Consider the following 18,191-nt stretch of genomic DNA (forward strand, 5'->3'; position numbering starts at 1 on the left):
TTTTTGTTGCCTTTTTGTAGGCGCAAAAAAAATCCCAAAAATTCTTGTAACAATGAGACAACCAACCGCTATATATGTGTATCATGTTTGTTTATGATATTATGGCAGAGAATTCAATGGATCGGGAATTTTTTTGTAGTTTTGGATTCTCGTGGATGCGATGATAGTGATGCAGGGAGACATTCTGACTTTATAAATGCTGGAAAGAGTAAAATGATCTGAGGATGCTCACTTTTTAGAGGATTATGTGACGCAGATGCTAATAATCCAAGTTCAGCTAGCTTAATGCAAGTTTACAGTCAGTTTTGCGATCAAATTTAACTAAAAACTAGCCAAATTATGTCAGATCGTTCATTTATGTCCCTTTTACGAAAATAATCAAGCAAATTAACAGTAAACCCTAATTGAGGCTATTTTAACAAAGTTTATCAAGCCTGTAATCATCTTATATTACTGCGACATCTTATATTACGACAAGCAAGACAAGACCTGCATGACTGTAAGGTTGATAAACGATAAAAAGCTACCGTTCACAAATTTTCACAACTCCAACTACACAAGAATCCCTAATAATCGTACAGTAACGTATGATTGTGTAATAAAAAGAGGCAACAACGACAAGGAGAGTGAAAACCGACAGAACAGAACTGAAAAGGCAAAAAAAGATAAAAGTCTCATAAAAATCTTTCCTCTCTATAAAATACGTACATATACATATGCCATAATATCACAAAATGCGGTTTTGGAAGCAGCACAAAAAAATGATACATAAAATGTTACCTTCAAGGCACAATTTTAATTCTTTCTTTCTACCGTTCATTTTTTTTGCGTCGTTTGTCTCCTCCTTTTAAATGCCTCACTAAGTTACTAGTAAAAATAAAAGCATTTCACATTCCATTGCTCACCCGAATAAAAACCACATCCACAATCAACGCACATCTCCTTTATATGCTCTTACTCTCACTTAAAATCTAAATAAAATGAATATGATGAGGGAAAGGAAAGATGAAATTGCAAATGAAAATCACCATAATCATCGTCATCATCATTTGAGAGGTTTTTCAGGCAAAATTGTAGATTGCTTTGCGTCTGTCTCAATGATACGAGCAATTCCACTTTTTATTTGCTAATGATGAACTGTAAGTTTACGGATATTTGGGAATGAAATTCAGTTTTTGAGGATTTGTTCAGATATGCCAGAGGATTTCGGAGGTGGAACACGTGATAAAGAGGGCTTGATATCAAATATAGGTTTTTTGGATACTTTTACATTCTCAAAAGCTGTAAGACCTCATTTCCATAACTTTATGATTCGCAATAGATCAATAGGAATTAATTATTATCATCAAACATCCAATTGCTCTCTGTCTAAGCTTCTGTGATTTTTGTGATTCAAAATTATGAATCTGCCTGATTCAAATGTATCAGACTTGGGAATCAAAGCAAGAATACCACTTAACTCAATACATATATCTCGAATATCGCCTAATTTCACTGTCTGAGAAGTTTTATCAATGCTTAAAGTCAAGTTATGCCTTCCTACAATTCAAAAGCCTCAATACACCTCTGAAATGTGCTAAATTAATCACTGCAATTCTTTTTGGTAAATGATTCATTCAACTTTAATGCCAAAAAGATTGAAAAATTTTTCATTAAAAATCTTCTATTAAAATTCTATAAATATTAAAAAAGTTTCCAAAAATCCCAAAAATATACACATTTTCAGCTCATAAAAGGCATAATAACAATTTCATATTCATAATCATACACGATGAATAATGTATAATGGATATGAATAGTATAATTTTAAATCAGATTCTGATTTTGGTTAATATTGAAAATTAAATGGATATATTTTTTTTTTCTAATATAGTTAATGAGTTTGAATTGGTGTTTATTTCATAAAAGGAGAAAATGTTTTGTAGTTTTGTTTAATTTTTGGATTGTAGAGGAGAAGGAGACTATTAATAATGAATAGTGTTTGATCTTTTGGGAACTAAATTATATTTTTGTGAATTTTTTAGCTAATGTTAAATGTAGATTATTTAATGGATGCTGGGAAATCAATTTTTTATGAAAGTTTGCCAGTTTATTGATTGTTTAACTCAACAAAATCACTGAATTAAAGTGAAATTTAGGATTCGGTCAAGAATCACAAGCCTGCATTTCTTGCATTTTAAATTTCGCAATCCTGAAGCTTTTGACAGTGCCTTATAGCTCGTTTAAGGATGCAGGCGTGCATTTTTTGTCTGATTTTGATTCTGTCGTCAAAAATTAGTCATATTCAAGTAGAAAAAGTTATAGTGACACTCAAAAGCATTTTAGAGCCACTGTTAAGATTAGTCTAAGTTAGAATTCAGGTCTGAAGTTTTATTCAATTCTTGAAGACGACAAGAGAGCTAAAAAATCAATTTTTTGGACCAGGTAAACAAAAAACATCAATTTTATCAACAATAACAATTACAGACATGACAATGACACACTAATGTCTCTAAACTATCCAAAAAACAAAATGATATGCTTCTGTAATTATCATGTCTTAATATTAATTCCAAAAGACACTTCAACCACAATTTCAATTACTTCCAAGCTCCTATTTCCTTCCCAAAAGTTCCATTTCCTTTAAAACTATCCAAAAGCCTTACTCAAAAATTTAGCAAAAATATCATTTAGCAGTACAGTCATAATCATGACTATAACAATAAATTTTTATGAGAAAGTACAATTAAAAAGACGGCAAAATGTAAGTGAATATAAAGGCATACGCATTTTATCTTTATTAACATGTTGATTTATTAGATGAGTGCGATTTGTAAGTCACTCAGGAAGTATCATAAAGCTTATAAATAAACAAGAAAAAAGGTAAAAAATAGTCAAATAATGCATTAAGGGAGTAATTAAAGCCATTATAAGTCATAAATAAGACACTATGGTTGAAAATATGAATATAAAAAAGTGGCATTCAGGCAGGGTGCAGGAATGTAATCACACAATAGAATTATGAAAAAAAGTAAAAGTTATGATCAATTTTCACGAAAATGAAAAAAAGAAAGTTCTCATTTAAGTTTTCCACATCACCGGCATGGGAATATCGCGTGCATACAGGCACTGTGTGTTTACCGAGAGCATAAATTTCACCTCATCTAAAAAGGAGCGAAGGGTTGAATAGTCAAAAGTGAACAAGAAATATAAATTAGAAAGTAAAGTACGAGAATTCTTGAAATTTTCTTCGCCTTTCCCTGCCTTTTTCTTTGTTGTTCCATAAATGCTTTTCTCCACGCGCATTTTTTTTTGTTTTTCCTTATTTTTCAGAACCAAACCTGAAGGAGTGAAACTTATGTTAATATTTTTTAACACGCAATAAAAACGTGATTTTTATTCGCTATATTATTGTTATCATTATAATGGATACAACGATTTTGTTTAATGAATATTGTTTGTTGTATTTCGATTCTTTTGCATCGCAATTTCCATTTCATTTTCGTTTCTCTTTTTTGTCTGTGCGTTTTTACATTCTGTGAGGTGGGTTGATTGCTATTATTGGTTTGTCTGGATGTTAACTTCGGGGTCATTCAGGGATTGTTGTAGATTATGGCAGGGATCGTTAATATTACCATGTTTTAGTGTTGGAACTCGTCTTCTAACTTAGTTAACTACTAAGATCGGTTAAAATCCACGATCTTCGTCAATTTTCACCTATAACTAACCAAATTACCAGCAATCTTTTGGCATTTTCCAAAATCAAATGTATTACTGTCTCTGACGACACCCTAATGACACCCGGAAGTCAGCCAATCAGATATAATAATGATGAACAGTTGCAGGACTAAACCATCATGTAAAGCATCAACTCAAGCTCGCTAATTCTCCAAAAAGCATCAAATTCCCCCAAAAAATGCGCCCTCATCCCACAATACTCAAAAACTCCACTTATTCTTCCTCCTCGCCACTTTCCTCTGAGTTCAGCTCCAATTCCGAAAAGGAGAAATGTTCAACAATAATAACGAGAACAATAACATACATTAAAAAGTAAAGAAGGCAACATGAACTGTAAACATTAGCAATTATATTCCTAGGGTTAATGAACACCTTTTTTTTACGAAGTGCAGAAAGCAATTAACTTACATTTTATTGAATCGTAATCGTAAATAAAGATGCAGGAAACTTCACTCATTCTCTATGTGCTCAATATTCCAAGAATAATGAAAGTGAGAATCAATTAAGAAGAGTCGTTAATTTATTTCTTTTTTATATCCACACATGCAGGTTCATTTATATTTTTCGGCAATACCCGAAGACAAAGTGCCGTACGTGAATAGCGTTGGTGAGCGTTATCGAGTGAAGCAACTTCTACAGCAATTACCGCCCCACGACAATGAGGTAGGATATACACAGATTCCTAATTTATGTTTGGCAGTTGCCAAAATTGAAAAGTTTTCTTTGTTCGTCGCAATTTAGACGCAAGAGGTCGACATCTTTATTTTTTATTGCTCTCTAAACTGCCTTAAAAATCAATCTGACTTTCATGTCACGTAGATATGATGAAACATAAGAGGAAATTTAATAATATTAGGAAATGGAGGAGGGTTCACATTTCTATAGTATCAAATTTATAGCAAAATGACCTCTACATGTTAGCAGTGCTGAACATATAAAAAAAATCAGAACAACTTTTTTATTGCTAAACCATTTTTCGGCAATCATTGAAATGTTCCTGATTTCTCCTTAAATGTTTTATTCAGTCATGCATGTCCTGATTTTCAATTGCAATTTATAAACTTTTTCTTATTCTTTACAGGTTCGTTTCTGCCATTCACTATCGGATGAGGAGCGGAAAGAGTTGAGATTATTTTCAGCCCAACGAAAGCGTGACGCACTCGGTCGCGGTTCTGTTAAACAGATTCAAGTCAATCAGCAGTGCGATGGAGTAAGTCATAAATCTTTTTTATTTCTCATTCTTTCACCCCTAAGTAACAGGCTTTCAAGTCAAGCAACATCGATAGAGCTACAGATTATCTTAAATGCTTCTAACGACATTAAAATTCCTTTAAAACGATGGGAGAAAATAAAAAAATATGTTCGCGAAAATAGCGTCTTTTAAGGAGCGTTTATAGCGAAACGGATTAACATAATAATACTGCTTTGCATCCCCCCATCTCTTAACATCTTTACTTTATATTATTGTCGCATGAAGAAAATCTGAAAAACGTACTTTTTGGTGAATATAAAATGAAAATGTTACACCCTGTTTGAATGTATATCCTCATGTACATTCGTTTTATTGTAAGTGTGGATGTTTGCAAATAAAACCATTTCTCGTTCCCCAGTTTATTTTTTTTTGGCGCATTTAATTGGGTTTCTGATAAAGGTTGGGGTATTGTTGGCATTTTGTCTGTTTTGTTTGCAATGAGTAAAGCTGAGCACTTGATTCTACGTATTTATATCTTATTTAATTCAACAATGTCCTTCAAAACCTTTAGAATGGTACATGGTTCCAAAAAGGTCTACAGAATGGTCTACTCTAGAGACAAAATTAACGCATTTAGGTACCATAGTGATATTATTGTACTATGAATGTTTGATCTTTGTCTGTTAGGACTAGAGATAGCTTCACTTCAAATTTAAACCAGGATCAAGTCAAATTCGTCTCTACACTACGTAACTCTAGCTTGGAACCGGATTTTAACCTCTTGTGCACTTTGGGTTCATTTTATTGGATATTAAGGACTTTAGTATCGTTATATATGTCTAACAGCTGAAGGAAGCTTTAAAATGTTCGAACACCACAATCTAAGGTTCTCGTGATACAAAGTTTACCCATTGTTCTTGTCAGTCTACGGTTCTTCTTGTTTTTCTGACAATAATTGCACGTCCATGCCTTCGATTGTACTCAAATATACTTCAACAGCTGTAAGAACTGTATCAAAAAATACTTTGCAATCTACAACATCAAAGAATCTTCTAAAACAGCGTTTTAAACTCCATTTCCCAAAATTCAACTCCCTCAAAATCCTTCAAGTCACAAAGAAAAATAGAAAAACTTTTCTACGCTCAAAAAAAATGTTTTTCTTATTTCAACATTCACAGCAAGACCGACATACACAGAAAAAAAAGGGAAGAAGTACGTGAAAATTTTATTTAAAAAATCCAGAAATAATAAAAATGGAATTTTTGTGTAGAATTTAAAATTCAGGATTGAGTGGAAGGGGATTTGATGGATGTTGAAATGGATATCGGAGTCTATAAAATGCAGAAGTTCAATTTCATATCTCATTGAGGAAAAACTTTTTTGTTATCCTCGAATATTGTCTCAATTCCATTATTTTTTTTGTTCTCAATTCCATTAGATTTAAAATTATAGAGCTGGAAAATGAGTTAACCTTTTTGTTCTGAAAAGAATTGCAATAAAGCACACAGCACACAAGAAATGAAAATAATCACTAACATGATGATGATAAGCGGCAACATAAATCAGTCTGAAATGGAAATGGCGACGAAAGTATTATTCTTATTACAATTGCAGACATTGACTCCGGCTGTGTTGTTTTCTTTCACAGTATATAATTTAATTCTTTTTTGTTATTCGGTTGCTGTTGCTGTTCTTCCTTCATGTCATGAGAAAATGAAGACATAAAAACACGGGGAGAGGATGGAAAACTGAATTATGAGATATAGAAAATGCACAAAACCAGTCATTCGGTTAATTAAATAATAAAATTGAATGTCGCCCCAAAGTGATGATGAAATTTCGCTTTTTTTACTTGACTTTTGGGAGGAAATTTACTTTAATTTTACTGCATAAATAAATGATGATGAAGATTGAGGAAATCATTAGTTGTGAGGATATTATTTGAGACTTGTAGAAAAAACTTTAATATAGGCTTTTAGTTTTTGAACAAAAAATTGATATTCAGATCCATCCCGAAAGGCACATGGCATTGAAAAGAAGAAAATTATTGTCCACAGGCAAGCGTGAATCTGGTTTTGATTAGAATTCAGCATTATTCATTCCCATTCTAGAATCACGCTGACCTAAAGACACTTTCTGACTTTTTCATGCTGTGTGCTTTTTGGGTATTATTTTAGCATGCTAATCTGACTAAATATAGATTTTTTGGCAGGTTTCTGGATTGTAAAGAGTTGTATAAAGTATTTCTGAAGTGGAGTCAACTTTTCCATACAATTTTCAAGTCGACGCAGAGCTTTGTTTAAAATACTTATAAAAGCCTTAAAAGAAATAACCCACCTGTACTTGTCGGTTGCCAACTGACAAAATTGACTAGAATTAAGACTTTAAACAGTCATACAACTTCACATCCCTCCATCCACTCCCTAAAAAATCCTTACATCATAAAGTAAGCCATGCAATCATCTTCCTACACTTAAAATCTTCAACATCCACAAATTTCGAGTCTATTCTCTCTCAGGACAGTCCCCCCAAAAGTCCACATAAATCCACATCATTAAGAAGAAGCATATAGCAATAAAATTCATGTCCAGTAATGATCCACTTCTCAAATTTTTCCTTTTTTTCTCCATTTTTATGATGTACATATTTTTTGAGGACATTGAGTTTTTTCTTCCTTACGTCAGCAATCCAACAACCCCAAACTTTAAAAATGTTGAATATTATTTTTCCTCAATGATTCAGTTTTGAAATGGAACAAAAAAGGAAGAAGCGAAAGCAAAGGAATGTCATAGAAAATTTGTATCAAACACAAACAGTGAGATGTACAATATCAATCATATTTTCAAGCACGTCTCGCTTGGTGAAATAATTAAAAAAACAGAGAACTTGAATAATGCTCCCCATTGGAGTTTCAAGCATCACGTCTAAAATGGAATAAAAAAAAATATGAAAATTCCCTCAACAAAGACGAAAAAAGGAGGAAAATTTATTCATAGGATGAACATTTTTTTTTGTTTCGTGTTGTATTATTTACAGCACACACCGTAGCTATAATGAATGAAAAAGAGATGAAAAATTAATATTTTTGCTTGTAAGTTGAGAGATGAATGTGAATTTATAAAGAGAGAATATCTTGTAGATTGTAAAATATTTAAATATGAAGCGTTAAATAGGATACAGTGAGGCTGTAATGATGACAACGATGATAAAGAAGTGGTGCGGAAGCACGTTCGAAAAATTTCCGAGGTAATTTTTCAAAAAGTTAAATGACATATGGCGCGTTGGGAGATGGCTTTTGTGAAAAAGGGAGGGAATTCTATTGGGGTTAGCGGTTTTTGGGGTAAATGGATTTGGATTTGTGACACTTTTTGGTTTAATTTAATAATGATACTCAAGATTGCTTAAAAATGATCCAGATTTTGATTAAAATTTGTCAAGGCTGATGATACAATTGCTATTTTTTCCTTCAAAGTTGCTTAGTGCCACACAAAAGTTGCTCAGTTTTGATTCAAAATTGGTTAAAGCCATACTTTAAAGTTGCAAACTTTTTAGTCAACTTTGTTTAGTTTTGCTTCATTGTTGCTCAATTTTTCTTAATTGTTGCTTAGTCTTGCTTCAAAATTGTTTAATGTAGTTCAAAAACTGCTAAATTTTGCATCAAATTTGCTCAATTTTGCCCTAAAGTTGCTCACTTTTGCATCGAATTTGCTAAGTTTTGTTTCATTTTTGTCCAGTTTTGCTTCATTTTAGCTCATTTTTGCTTAAAAATTGATTAATTTTATCCAAAAGTTGCTTAATTTTGATCAAATTTGAGCAATCTTTGCTCAGTTTTTTACAGAATTGTGCCATTTTGTTGATATTTGCTCAATATTCTAACAAATCATTATCAGCATTCCTTAATTCAAACCAAAAACTCAAAAGCGTCCTATCCTTCCTCCAATTACTCACTAACCCATTAAACACACTTGCTTCCTTCTCCTTCCCAATTCTAAACAACAACGAGAAACTCCCGGAATGAAAAATGTGCGAAAATGAAAACTTTCATCTTCATGCTATTTTCTTCTTCATAAGTTGCAGACAAGATAGGAAGCAAGAAGAAGGAAAAAAAGGTTACAGACCTTTGCGTCTTTGAAAATTGCACGAGAGACAAAAGCCATTTGTGAAAGGTCGAATGAATTCCATAAAAAGCTATAAATTTTGTGGATTTTCAGCTTTAAAAAGAAGTCGACAATCAATGAAACTTTCACATAAATTTTTGAATTATTATAAATCATTACATGCATACACAAACACATATTTTCTCTCCATTATTTTAACGTATTTTAAATTAAAAGAGATTATATCAATGAAGAATTAACCTCTGACTCGTAGCTTACCATTAGATGCTGAAAACGCATGACTCAATGTTCAACACTTTTCACATTTATGTGTAGCAATTTACATGTGCTGCACATGAATAGAGAGGGAAAAAAATTATTAATTATTCTTCTCGTCTCAATGAAATGTGTCGAATTAAGCACATGATTAATGTTTATTTAGAATTATAACGGGAATATGCGTTGAATTCAATTTTTTCTTTAGAATTTGTGAGGAAAATTTGTTGTTTGCCTCTAAACAATTTTTTTTAATTATGTCTGTACAAAAGCTTCGAGTGCTAATTTCACAAAGTGAATGGGGGATTTTGAGCATTGTTTACTCAATATTTAAAGTAAATTTCTATGAAGAGATAATGAATTTTAGGTATGAATATAATGAGTAATGACTAGAAGTGTAGCTTAGGGGGGACATTTGGGAGATTTGGGTCTGATATAGCTAATCTTGCTTGCCCTGGCTAGAATATTAGTTTATGGTCTATTTTGGTCCGTTATTTGAAAATCAGATGGTGTGATCTGCCTGTAGGACATCAATTGAATATAGTAGAAGTCCAGTGGGTGCACTTAGCACTGATTTTAGGTCAGAACACTTAATCTAAGTCTAAGTACATACCCGGAAAACACATGGTGTATAAACGGACTAAAGTCAAGCCCTAGGCCGGCGGTAAATAAAGCCAAATTCAATTTCGGCAGCAAAGAAAAGCCAAGTAGACTAGGGAGACCAAACTTTAGTCCATTTTACACCGTATTCCTTACATGATACATTTAAATCACATAAAACTTCATGGACACTATTATAAATCCCATTAAGCATTGTCAACAATAACAAAATTACACCCAAAAAAAAATTCAATTTCAAAAACTTCCTCAACCACAACATCACATCATCCAAATTGCTTCATTATAAATTTCTAAATCACGTCTCAATCATACTTAAAATCACCTCAGAACTCTGGAAAAGTGCAAAGAATCTATTCTGTGTGAAATAACCAGATCTAGAAGAATATCATCAAAACTACATCAATTACACTCATCCGTCAATAACAAATGGCAATTAGCTCAGCCATAGTGTTGTGTGGCTATTTAATGTAGCTTAAAAAGAACGAAAATTAACGGATATGGTAAAGTGCTGTACATAAATTGCCACATTCAAGTATCATCACCATCCATATGCATGTTGACAAAACATTAGTTTGGTGATTTAATAACTCTATTTTGTAATGCTCAAGCATGCATAATGTACAAACTGTATAGAAGCAGAGAAAACTATAAACAAAGCAATTTAACAACAACCGACAATGGATTTCTGGTGGTTTATTTGGTTGAAAGATTTTTATTTTCTTTTCTGCTGGACAGGAAATTTCGGGCACAATTACTTCCTAAAAAACTCGAAACTTTACTCACATAATTTACAGACGACTGAAAATAAATCAAAGAAGGAAGCCCAAAATGCGTACACACGAAAGGGAGCAACTCGAGAGTATAATTTGAAATTAAATTACATTTCATTGCCATTGTGAGACCAATCTACTTCACTGACTTGTTTCTGTGATAAATATTATGTAAAATGAAACAATTGTGGATACGACCAAAAAACAGAACGAGAGGCACAATTGTGTAATTTATGATCCTTATAAGATTCTCTTTTTATTGTTTTAACAATTTAATTTCTTTACCCTTGGAAACTTTAAGTATGTAGACCAGCCTCCCCTTTTTTCATTCCGTTTTGTAGAATATTTCACTTTTTATTAAAAGGAATCAGAACGGAAAATTTATAAACTTTTCCAATGTCCTGGGAAATATTTTAATTTTTCATTTATTTGATTCAGCACAAAATGTGCACAATAGGAGATGGAAAAATTATAAGAATCGTAACTAATTACCCGTCACATTCTTCAGTAATGAAAAAGTGCTTTACGTCTTTTTGTTTTATGTTTTTATGTACATTGGTTTCTGTTTGGCTGAGATGTGAAGAGATTTTGGGGAGTTGAGATGGTTTTGGAGCGCATTTAAGGCTTTTGGTCACAATTTGACGGTCTGTAATGCAATAAATTATCAGAAAAGTTTCTTATTTCATTTTGCAACCTAAAAAATGCGAGAGAATTCGAACATTTGCTCTAAGTCGGCTAATATCGGGATGAATTGACTTTAACCGAAGTTTACATGCCAAATTCAAGTAGACTTTGAATTCTAACTTGTATAAATCATGTCCAGAATGGTCTGCTTTGTTTTTAAGTGTATTTCATTAAGAAAAACAGCTTCCTAATTAGCTGATTCGACATAGTACCCAAAAACTCATCAAAATCTTATATTGCGACCGAAATAGATCCAACTACTACCCTTGCACCTTCCATTTCACCAATTACATAATCTATTAACTCCCCCATCATTCCAACTCTATTTTTAGACTCCCAAACCACATAAAAATTCAAAAACAAATTCCAAATCCATCAATTATCCAATAAATAATCCCCATACCTCCCATAAATACACCTTTATAGCCAATAAGCTATCAAATGATGATTTAATCATATTTTATTACCCACAATTCTATCATAAAAATTATTAAAATACTCCAACTATGCAACTACCGTAATAAACTTATCAACCCACACAGAAACTATCCAACAAAAAGATAAAATAGACAGTCAAAACGTCTTGAAGCAACTACTACAAAAAATACGCCTAAAATCAAGTTAAAGACAATAAAAATAAAGTGAAATGAAGGCATAAAAACTAATTGTCTCGAATTTTTAATTACCATTCGCTGTTCATTCTAAACAGTAAGCTGCTGTCGACATTTTTTTTTTGCTTTTATATCCATAGCGGTAGTGAAATGAAAATGCAAATGCGTTCGTCCACTTCAAGCAATTTGTTATTTTCATTCTAATACAGAACAAAAAAAGGAACTTTCTTTTTGGTCACGATTAATGATATTATTGTCCCTTGAGGGGATGGATGAAGTATAAAGAGAGAGACGAGTCGATTGTTAGTAATCAGAATGGAAAGTCATGAAAATGAGAGATAAGAACTTTCTAGTTAGGGGAGAAATTTTCATTATGTCCCACACCAAAGCTACTGCCGGAATTAAAATGGAAAGGAAGGAAAAAAAGTTTTTAATTAAAATGCTTTTAGGCTTAAAACCTCACCCACCTCACTGGATATAATGATATCAATTTTTAAAACTGGCATAATTGTAAATGGCAGGCAAGCATAACCAAATCGATAATGCAATTTTATGAAGCTTGACTTGATGGTTGTGAATCTCCCAGCATAATATCAAATTCTTTTGTTAACTTAATTTATTTATTCATCAACAGTGCGGTGAAGTGATGATGACAGGTGATATTGCAGTATATGCAGCTCGCTTTGGACCTAATGTTTGTTGGCATCCGTCATGTTTTATGTGCTGTATATGCAAGGAATTACTCGTTGATTTAATTTATTTTCATCGTGAAGGACGCCTGTATTGTGGACGCCATCATGCTGAAACTTTGAAGCCACGATGCTCAGCATGTGATGAAGTGAGTTCATTGTTCATTTTTTAGATATGTCAATCATAATAAGTCTCTCGGTTTGAAGAGGGTATTCTTATGCTGCTCATCACTTTAACTCTTTCTTTTTTCCTTAATTCAAACAGATTATTTTGGCCGATGAATGTACGGAAGCTGAGGGTCGAGCATGGCATATGAAACATTTTGCATGTTTCGATTGTGATAAGCAGTTGGGCGGTCAACGTTATATCATGAGAGAGGGAAAGCCATATTGTCTTGGATGTTTCGATAACATGTTTGCGGAATATTGCGATTATTGTGGTGAAACAATAGGTGTCGATCAGGGTCAAATGAGTCATGATGGTCAGCATTGGCATGCAACAGATCAGTGCTTTTCATGTTCAACATGTAGATGTTCACTGCTGGGAAGACCATTCTTGCCACGTCGTGGATCGATTTATTGCTCAATTGCGTGTAGTAAAGGTGAGCCTCCAACACCAACAGATAGTACAGCTCCATCAATGCACCGTCCACTTAGATCACAACAAGCAATACAACAAAATATTCCTTACAATATGCAACAATCAACCTCAACAAATCGAACTGGTTCTGATAATGAAGAATCAATATTGGCTCCATCAACTCCATCATCACCTCCTAAATTTGCATCACCATCGTCACCAATTCATCAACAAATTAGAAACACGACAGCAAATCAACAACAACCAATGAGATCCCCAAAAATGGGACGACGAGCTTTAAATTGTAATCCAAAGCAATCACCGGTAGCAGTAAATAGTAGTAGCAGTCAGACACCGTCTCCATACATGGGAATGAAGTTTGAACAACATCAACAGCAACAATATCATGTAGTTGACATTCAAGCTATGCAAGACACTGTTATCACAATTAATGAACACGATCAATATTCTTTGACATCTCAGAATTCATCGACATGCAATAAGGGCCTAGATCGAGTCTTACTCGAAAGAAATATTGAAAAGTTACTTGAACGAAATGACTCGCAATTACAAGCAAATTCCTCATCGTCACCAATCAATATTCCCGAGAATATAACAAGAAGTCCACAAATTAATCGATTATTGCATCAAGATCGAAGTCGTGAGCCACTCGATTTAACAGATTTAGGTTTAAGTTTAGATAATTTATCGCCAAAAACAAAAGCCACAAGAATTCAACAAGAAAATATTCACAAAGATCCAATAATGACCTCATCAATGCCAGAACTTCCAATGTATGAAATAAGTCGTCTCGACGATATCACACCAATTAATGAAGAGCTTCCAACACCTGACATTTCAGAACTTTCAATTAATCGTGAAGAACAACCAGTTCCACAACCAGTTGGTAAATTAAACTCATTATTCATTTCTCACGCAATTTATTAATTTAAAAAATTCTTTTAAATATTCATGAACAGTGATACCAACAACATCAAAGAAAGAGGTGCGATTTGAAGGCGATTTTCAAGATACATTACCTCGATCACGAAGCTACTCAGGGAAATCGTCATCATCATCATCACGAAGTAGTGGTCGAAGACGTAAAGGAAATCGTCAACGAAAAGATCAAACGAGGCATCGAGAAGAACATCGACGATCAAGAAGCAGTCGTCATTCATCATCCACTATCGATGAACCATCAACATCGACACAGGCAAGAAGAAGAGCTGATATGATTGAATCACAGAGGCTTACAATTCGTAACAAAGACGATGATGATGATGACGATGAAACAGAAACAACGCGAAGCATTTGCTCAACGTGCTCGTCCAGTTCAAGCGATTCCGATGATTTCGCTTATGAGCTTCCACAACGACATGTTTACGGTGGCGTTCGAGTAAATTACGTGCCAAATGATGCCTTAGTATTTGCCCGAAAGGAACAACAAACTAAAAGTGATCAATCAAATAGCGATCGCGATAAAAACTGCACAATATCATGAGAAAAGGCCATAAAGAATCTTGTAAATGATGTAAAGAAATTAAATTTTAATTTCTAGTTTGCGAAACAAAAAAACGCAAAATGTATTAAAAGTAAGTTAGACAAGAACCCAACGAAACAATGCCAAAATGTGAACAAGATGAAGAATTCATTGATCGTACAAAACACTAAATTGTTCTTTCGTTTTATGAAGTTTCTCACTTTTATTTTTTTTATGAAATTCTTGCGCATGTTTTGAAGAGTATTAAATAGGAATAGGATTTGTGGAGTCACTTTGGCTGTTGATTAGATACTTTTACTCAGAGCTAGATACCGACAGGTTTTTGGTATGAAAAAGTCGACTTAAGTCAACTCGATTTCTTACAAATTTCGTGTCGACTTCGAGCTCTGCTCATACCAAATTACTAGGGAACTTTAATTTCATTTGAGACCTTATCAAGAGTATGAAATTAATTAATAAGTTATCTAAAGGCAATTGGCCAGTTGCGCGCCTTTGAATCAGTTAAATTCTCTTGACTTTTTCAATTTTCTCAAACTTGACAGGGCGTCGTACACTAAAACTTATAGTTAATGAAATTTAGGTGTGTTGCCATGTGTTTTGGGAGATATTCACTAAGTGACTTAGCTCCGCAACACACTTGTGTGACTAAAACCCTTAAGTATATTGCACTAAATGCATGGAGACAAATAAAATCCTCTACTAATTTCATGTTAGGTGTGTCCTTTTAGAAAACGATTGAGAAACACTGTTCTAATGTGTCCACAAAACAACGTTTGAGTAACTCTAAGCTTAGTCCTTACTGGTTGAATACAATCAGTTCAAATTTGACTCAATGCACGTGAACTTGAATTTCCAAGATCGGAAGCAGAGCTCGAATCCAACTCGAAGTTAATATGGAGTCGAATCGACATAGGTCGACTCATCTATTCAAAATCGACTTTGAGCTCTGCTAAGAAGTAAGGTCCAATTCTATCTGCACATCTCAGTAAACTTCTAGTGAACTTTATATATACACCTACAAAGCTAAAGTACCTTTTAACTATCAATCCAGACACTAAATAAGCATATCTGAACCATTTCTAATTTATTTCCTCAGTGACCATCATAATACTCTCCAAAAAATGCGCATAATTATCTTTTTATCTCTAATAACTTTGTGATTAATCTCCGTAACTTGTTCATAATCATAATTCTTCTCTAAAATAACATGAAGAAGTAAAAAAAAAAAGATGATTTATGAAGAGTTTCTTACGCATATCTAAAATCTCATTTGCACACATTTCATTTATCATATCGTAAACTATGTTCTTTTCCCTTTCTGTTTACTTCTTCTCTCTATCTATCATGTCTGTCTATTTCGTACAATTCTCATTACATTACAATGCTTCCATTAATTTTTCATAAATTTTTTATTTTATCTATCAGAATTGAAAATAAAGTTGTATAATAATAAATAATTAGAAAGAGGCATTCTAAACTGAGAATATTATTAGAAGATAGAGAGAATGTTGACGTGATGATTTTTTTTTTTCTTCTTTTGTATGTGAAGCACAATTGGGCAATAATCAGGAAAAAATCAAAAATATCAATCTGTATAAAGTCTCGTACTTAACAATTTTTAAATGAAGTTTTTATATGAAAAACAATAAAAAAATCTCTGGAAATAAATTTTATAAAAACACAAAGTAAATCCAACTGATGACTGCATTTTTTCTGCTATTTTTACATCTTAATCTAGCCAATTTTCAGTTAATCCAATCCGCTATGATCGAGATTCAACGGCAACAGTGAATTATAGCTGTAGAATCGCAACATCAAATCTAATCTATTGTAGTTAAATCTCATGTACAGCAGCAGATGTGACACAATTAAGTAACTGTTTACAGCAAAAATTTCAATTCATCAGTTAGGAATAATGGAAGTGTGTAAAACCAGCAGCAGATCAATTTCCACCTGCAAAAAAATAATATGCTTGCATAAAGTTGAGTTAATTTATTGCTTCCGGTAAACAATTTACAGCATGCACATCTTCATTTTAATTTCAGAGGTGGTAATTTGGGTATGAAATGAAGCTTAAAGTAACTGATAATTTAATGATGCTTTGTTAATTTGGGTAAGTTCAAAATTGCAGGCTTGTTGACATAAAGTGCAGTTTGAGGTATAGCTGAATACTGGAGCCCTACTCGTTTTAAATGCAGGCCTGCGGCTCTTAGCCGAACACTAATTTTTGAATTTTTCAAGATTTTTACATTCAATCAAGAGCTTTGTCATTAAAAAAGCCATGCATGACCATCAATTTAGAACATTTGTCATGCAGCAGCATACAAATTAACTAAAATGCTACCTAGGCTACCTAATATGTCATGAAGATCAGTTTGAATCTACTGAATCCTTAACTTGTCATCATTTGTCATAAAATCTGACTTTTCAGGTTCCGAAAATCTTTAAGATGACGAAGTTCATCAGTTAAATCAACTCAAATATCACAAATATGCTTTCTCGATACCGTGACCGGGATTTGATCAGCTATTTGATCAAAAATTTTGGTATCTTGGCCCAGGTAAACATAACTCTAACTTTATGCCAGACAGGATACCAGACCAGTGTGACTCGGGCAAGATGCTGAATTTTGGATCCATTAACTCATGCTATTCGGATACCAACTCTGTAAAGTAAAATTTCCAAAGAAGTGCTTTTAAATAGCTGGAAGAAAGAAACCAATTGAAAAGTCATTTCCATCTTCAGTTATATAACATTTTTCTTCGTGCTTTCTTTATTTTTCTTTTCATTAAAAATAATAATATCCTCATCAACTTCTCTTTATTGTCATAAATATCTCTTCATTAAATAATACAAAAAAAACTGAATTTTTTAAAAAATTTACAAAAAAAATACCTAAATTTCACTTGAGCTAAAGAAAATTGAATAATGCTAAAAACTTTTTATTGCCGCTAGTATTTTGAGGTGCTGATTGTTTCTTTTGTTGCTCTTTTTTGGCACACGCGAGTGCGTCATTAGGTACATAACTAATTCTCACACCGCCATAAATCTTTCGCTGTGGCAATTTATAGGCAATATCATCTGAGTCGCTTGAGCTTGATGAGCATGTCGAGCATAAGCTGCTTGTCTCTGAATCATGGAAATGATTGTCACGCATTTTTGCTTGCGCTGATGTGCATGGCTCATTTGAATATTTACTACTTCTTGATGATCCCTTCCGGTGAGAACTATGATGACTGTGATGGCCACTTTCGTGCTTATATTTTGAACTTGGATTCTCGGACACATGCTTCCGTTGTCGACTTCCTTTACGTCTTCGACCGCTACTTCTTGATAAACGTCCTGAGTATGTTCGTGATCGTGAGTGTGTTGCTGTTGCTGCTTCTTTCTCACCATCAAATCGCACCTCTTTCTTGGAAATTGTTTGTAGTGCTGTTGGAAGAGGAAAAT

At 33.2% G+C, this 18,191-nt stretch overlaps 2 protein-coding genes across 8 annotated transcripts in view; one reads left to right on the top strand and one right to left on the bottom strand.

Annotated features, from left to right (window-relative positions):
* LOC139091376 (protein prickle-like) overlaps window positions 1–16,396 on the top strand; it is a 45,411-nt gene extending 29,015 nt beyond the window's left edge. For all 4 annotated transcript variants that reach the window (XM_070641426.1, XM_070641425.1, XM_070641428.1 and 1 more), the window contains 5 exons: window positions 4,267–4,380; window positions 4,799–4,927; window positions 12,603–12,806; window positions 12,923–14,144; window positions 14,218–16,396. In XM_070641426.1, the coding sequence (XP_070497527.1) occupies window positions 4,267–4,380; window positions 4,799–4,927; window positions 12,603–12,806; window positions 12,923–14,144; window positions 14,218–14,741 (2,193 nt within the window). In that variant the 3' untranslated portion in view covers window positions 14,742–16,396. The remainder of the gene's footprint in view (window positions 1–4,266; window positions 4,381–4,798; window positions 4,928–12,602; window positions 12,807–12,922; window positions 14,145–14,217) is intronic.
* Window positions 16,397–17,509: 1,113 nt separating this feature from the next.
* The window catches only part of LOC139091361 (protein prickle-like), a 112,884-nt gene continuing 112,202 nt past the window's right edge, over window positions 17,510–18,191 (bottom strand). For all 4 annotated transcript variants that reach the window (XM_070641406.1, XM_070641403.1, XM_070641405.1 and 1 more), the window contains one exon: window positions 17,510–18,173. In XM_070641406.1, the coding sequence (XP_070497507.1) occupies window positions 17,653–18,173 (521 nt within the window). In that variant the 3' untranslated portion in view covers window positions 17,510–17,652. The remainder of the gene's footprint in view (window positions 18,174–18,191) is intronic.

The sequence above is a fragment of the Chironomus tepperi genome, unplaced genomic scaffold, assembly GCF_022539635.2.
Source record: "Chironomus tepperi strain 1889 unplaced genomic scaffold, CSIRO-AGI_Ctep_v1 contig_244, whole genome shotgun sequence".
Taxonomy (NCBI): Eukaryota; Metazoa; Arthropoda; class Insecta; order Diptera; family Chironomidae; genus Chironomus; species Chironomus tepperi.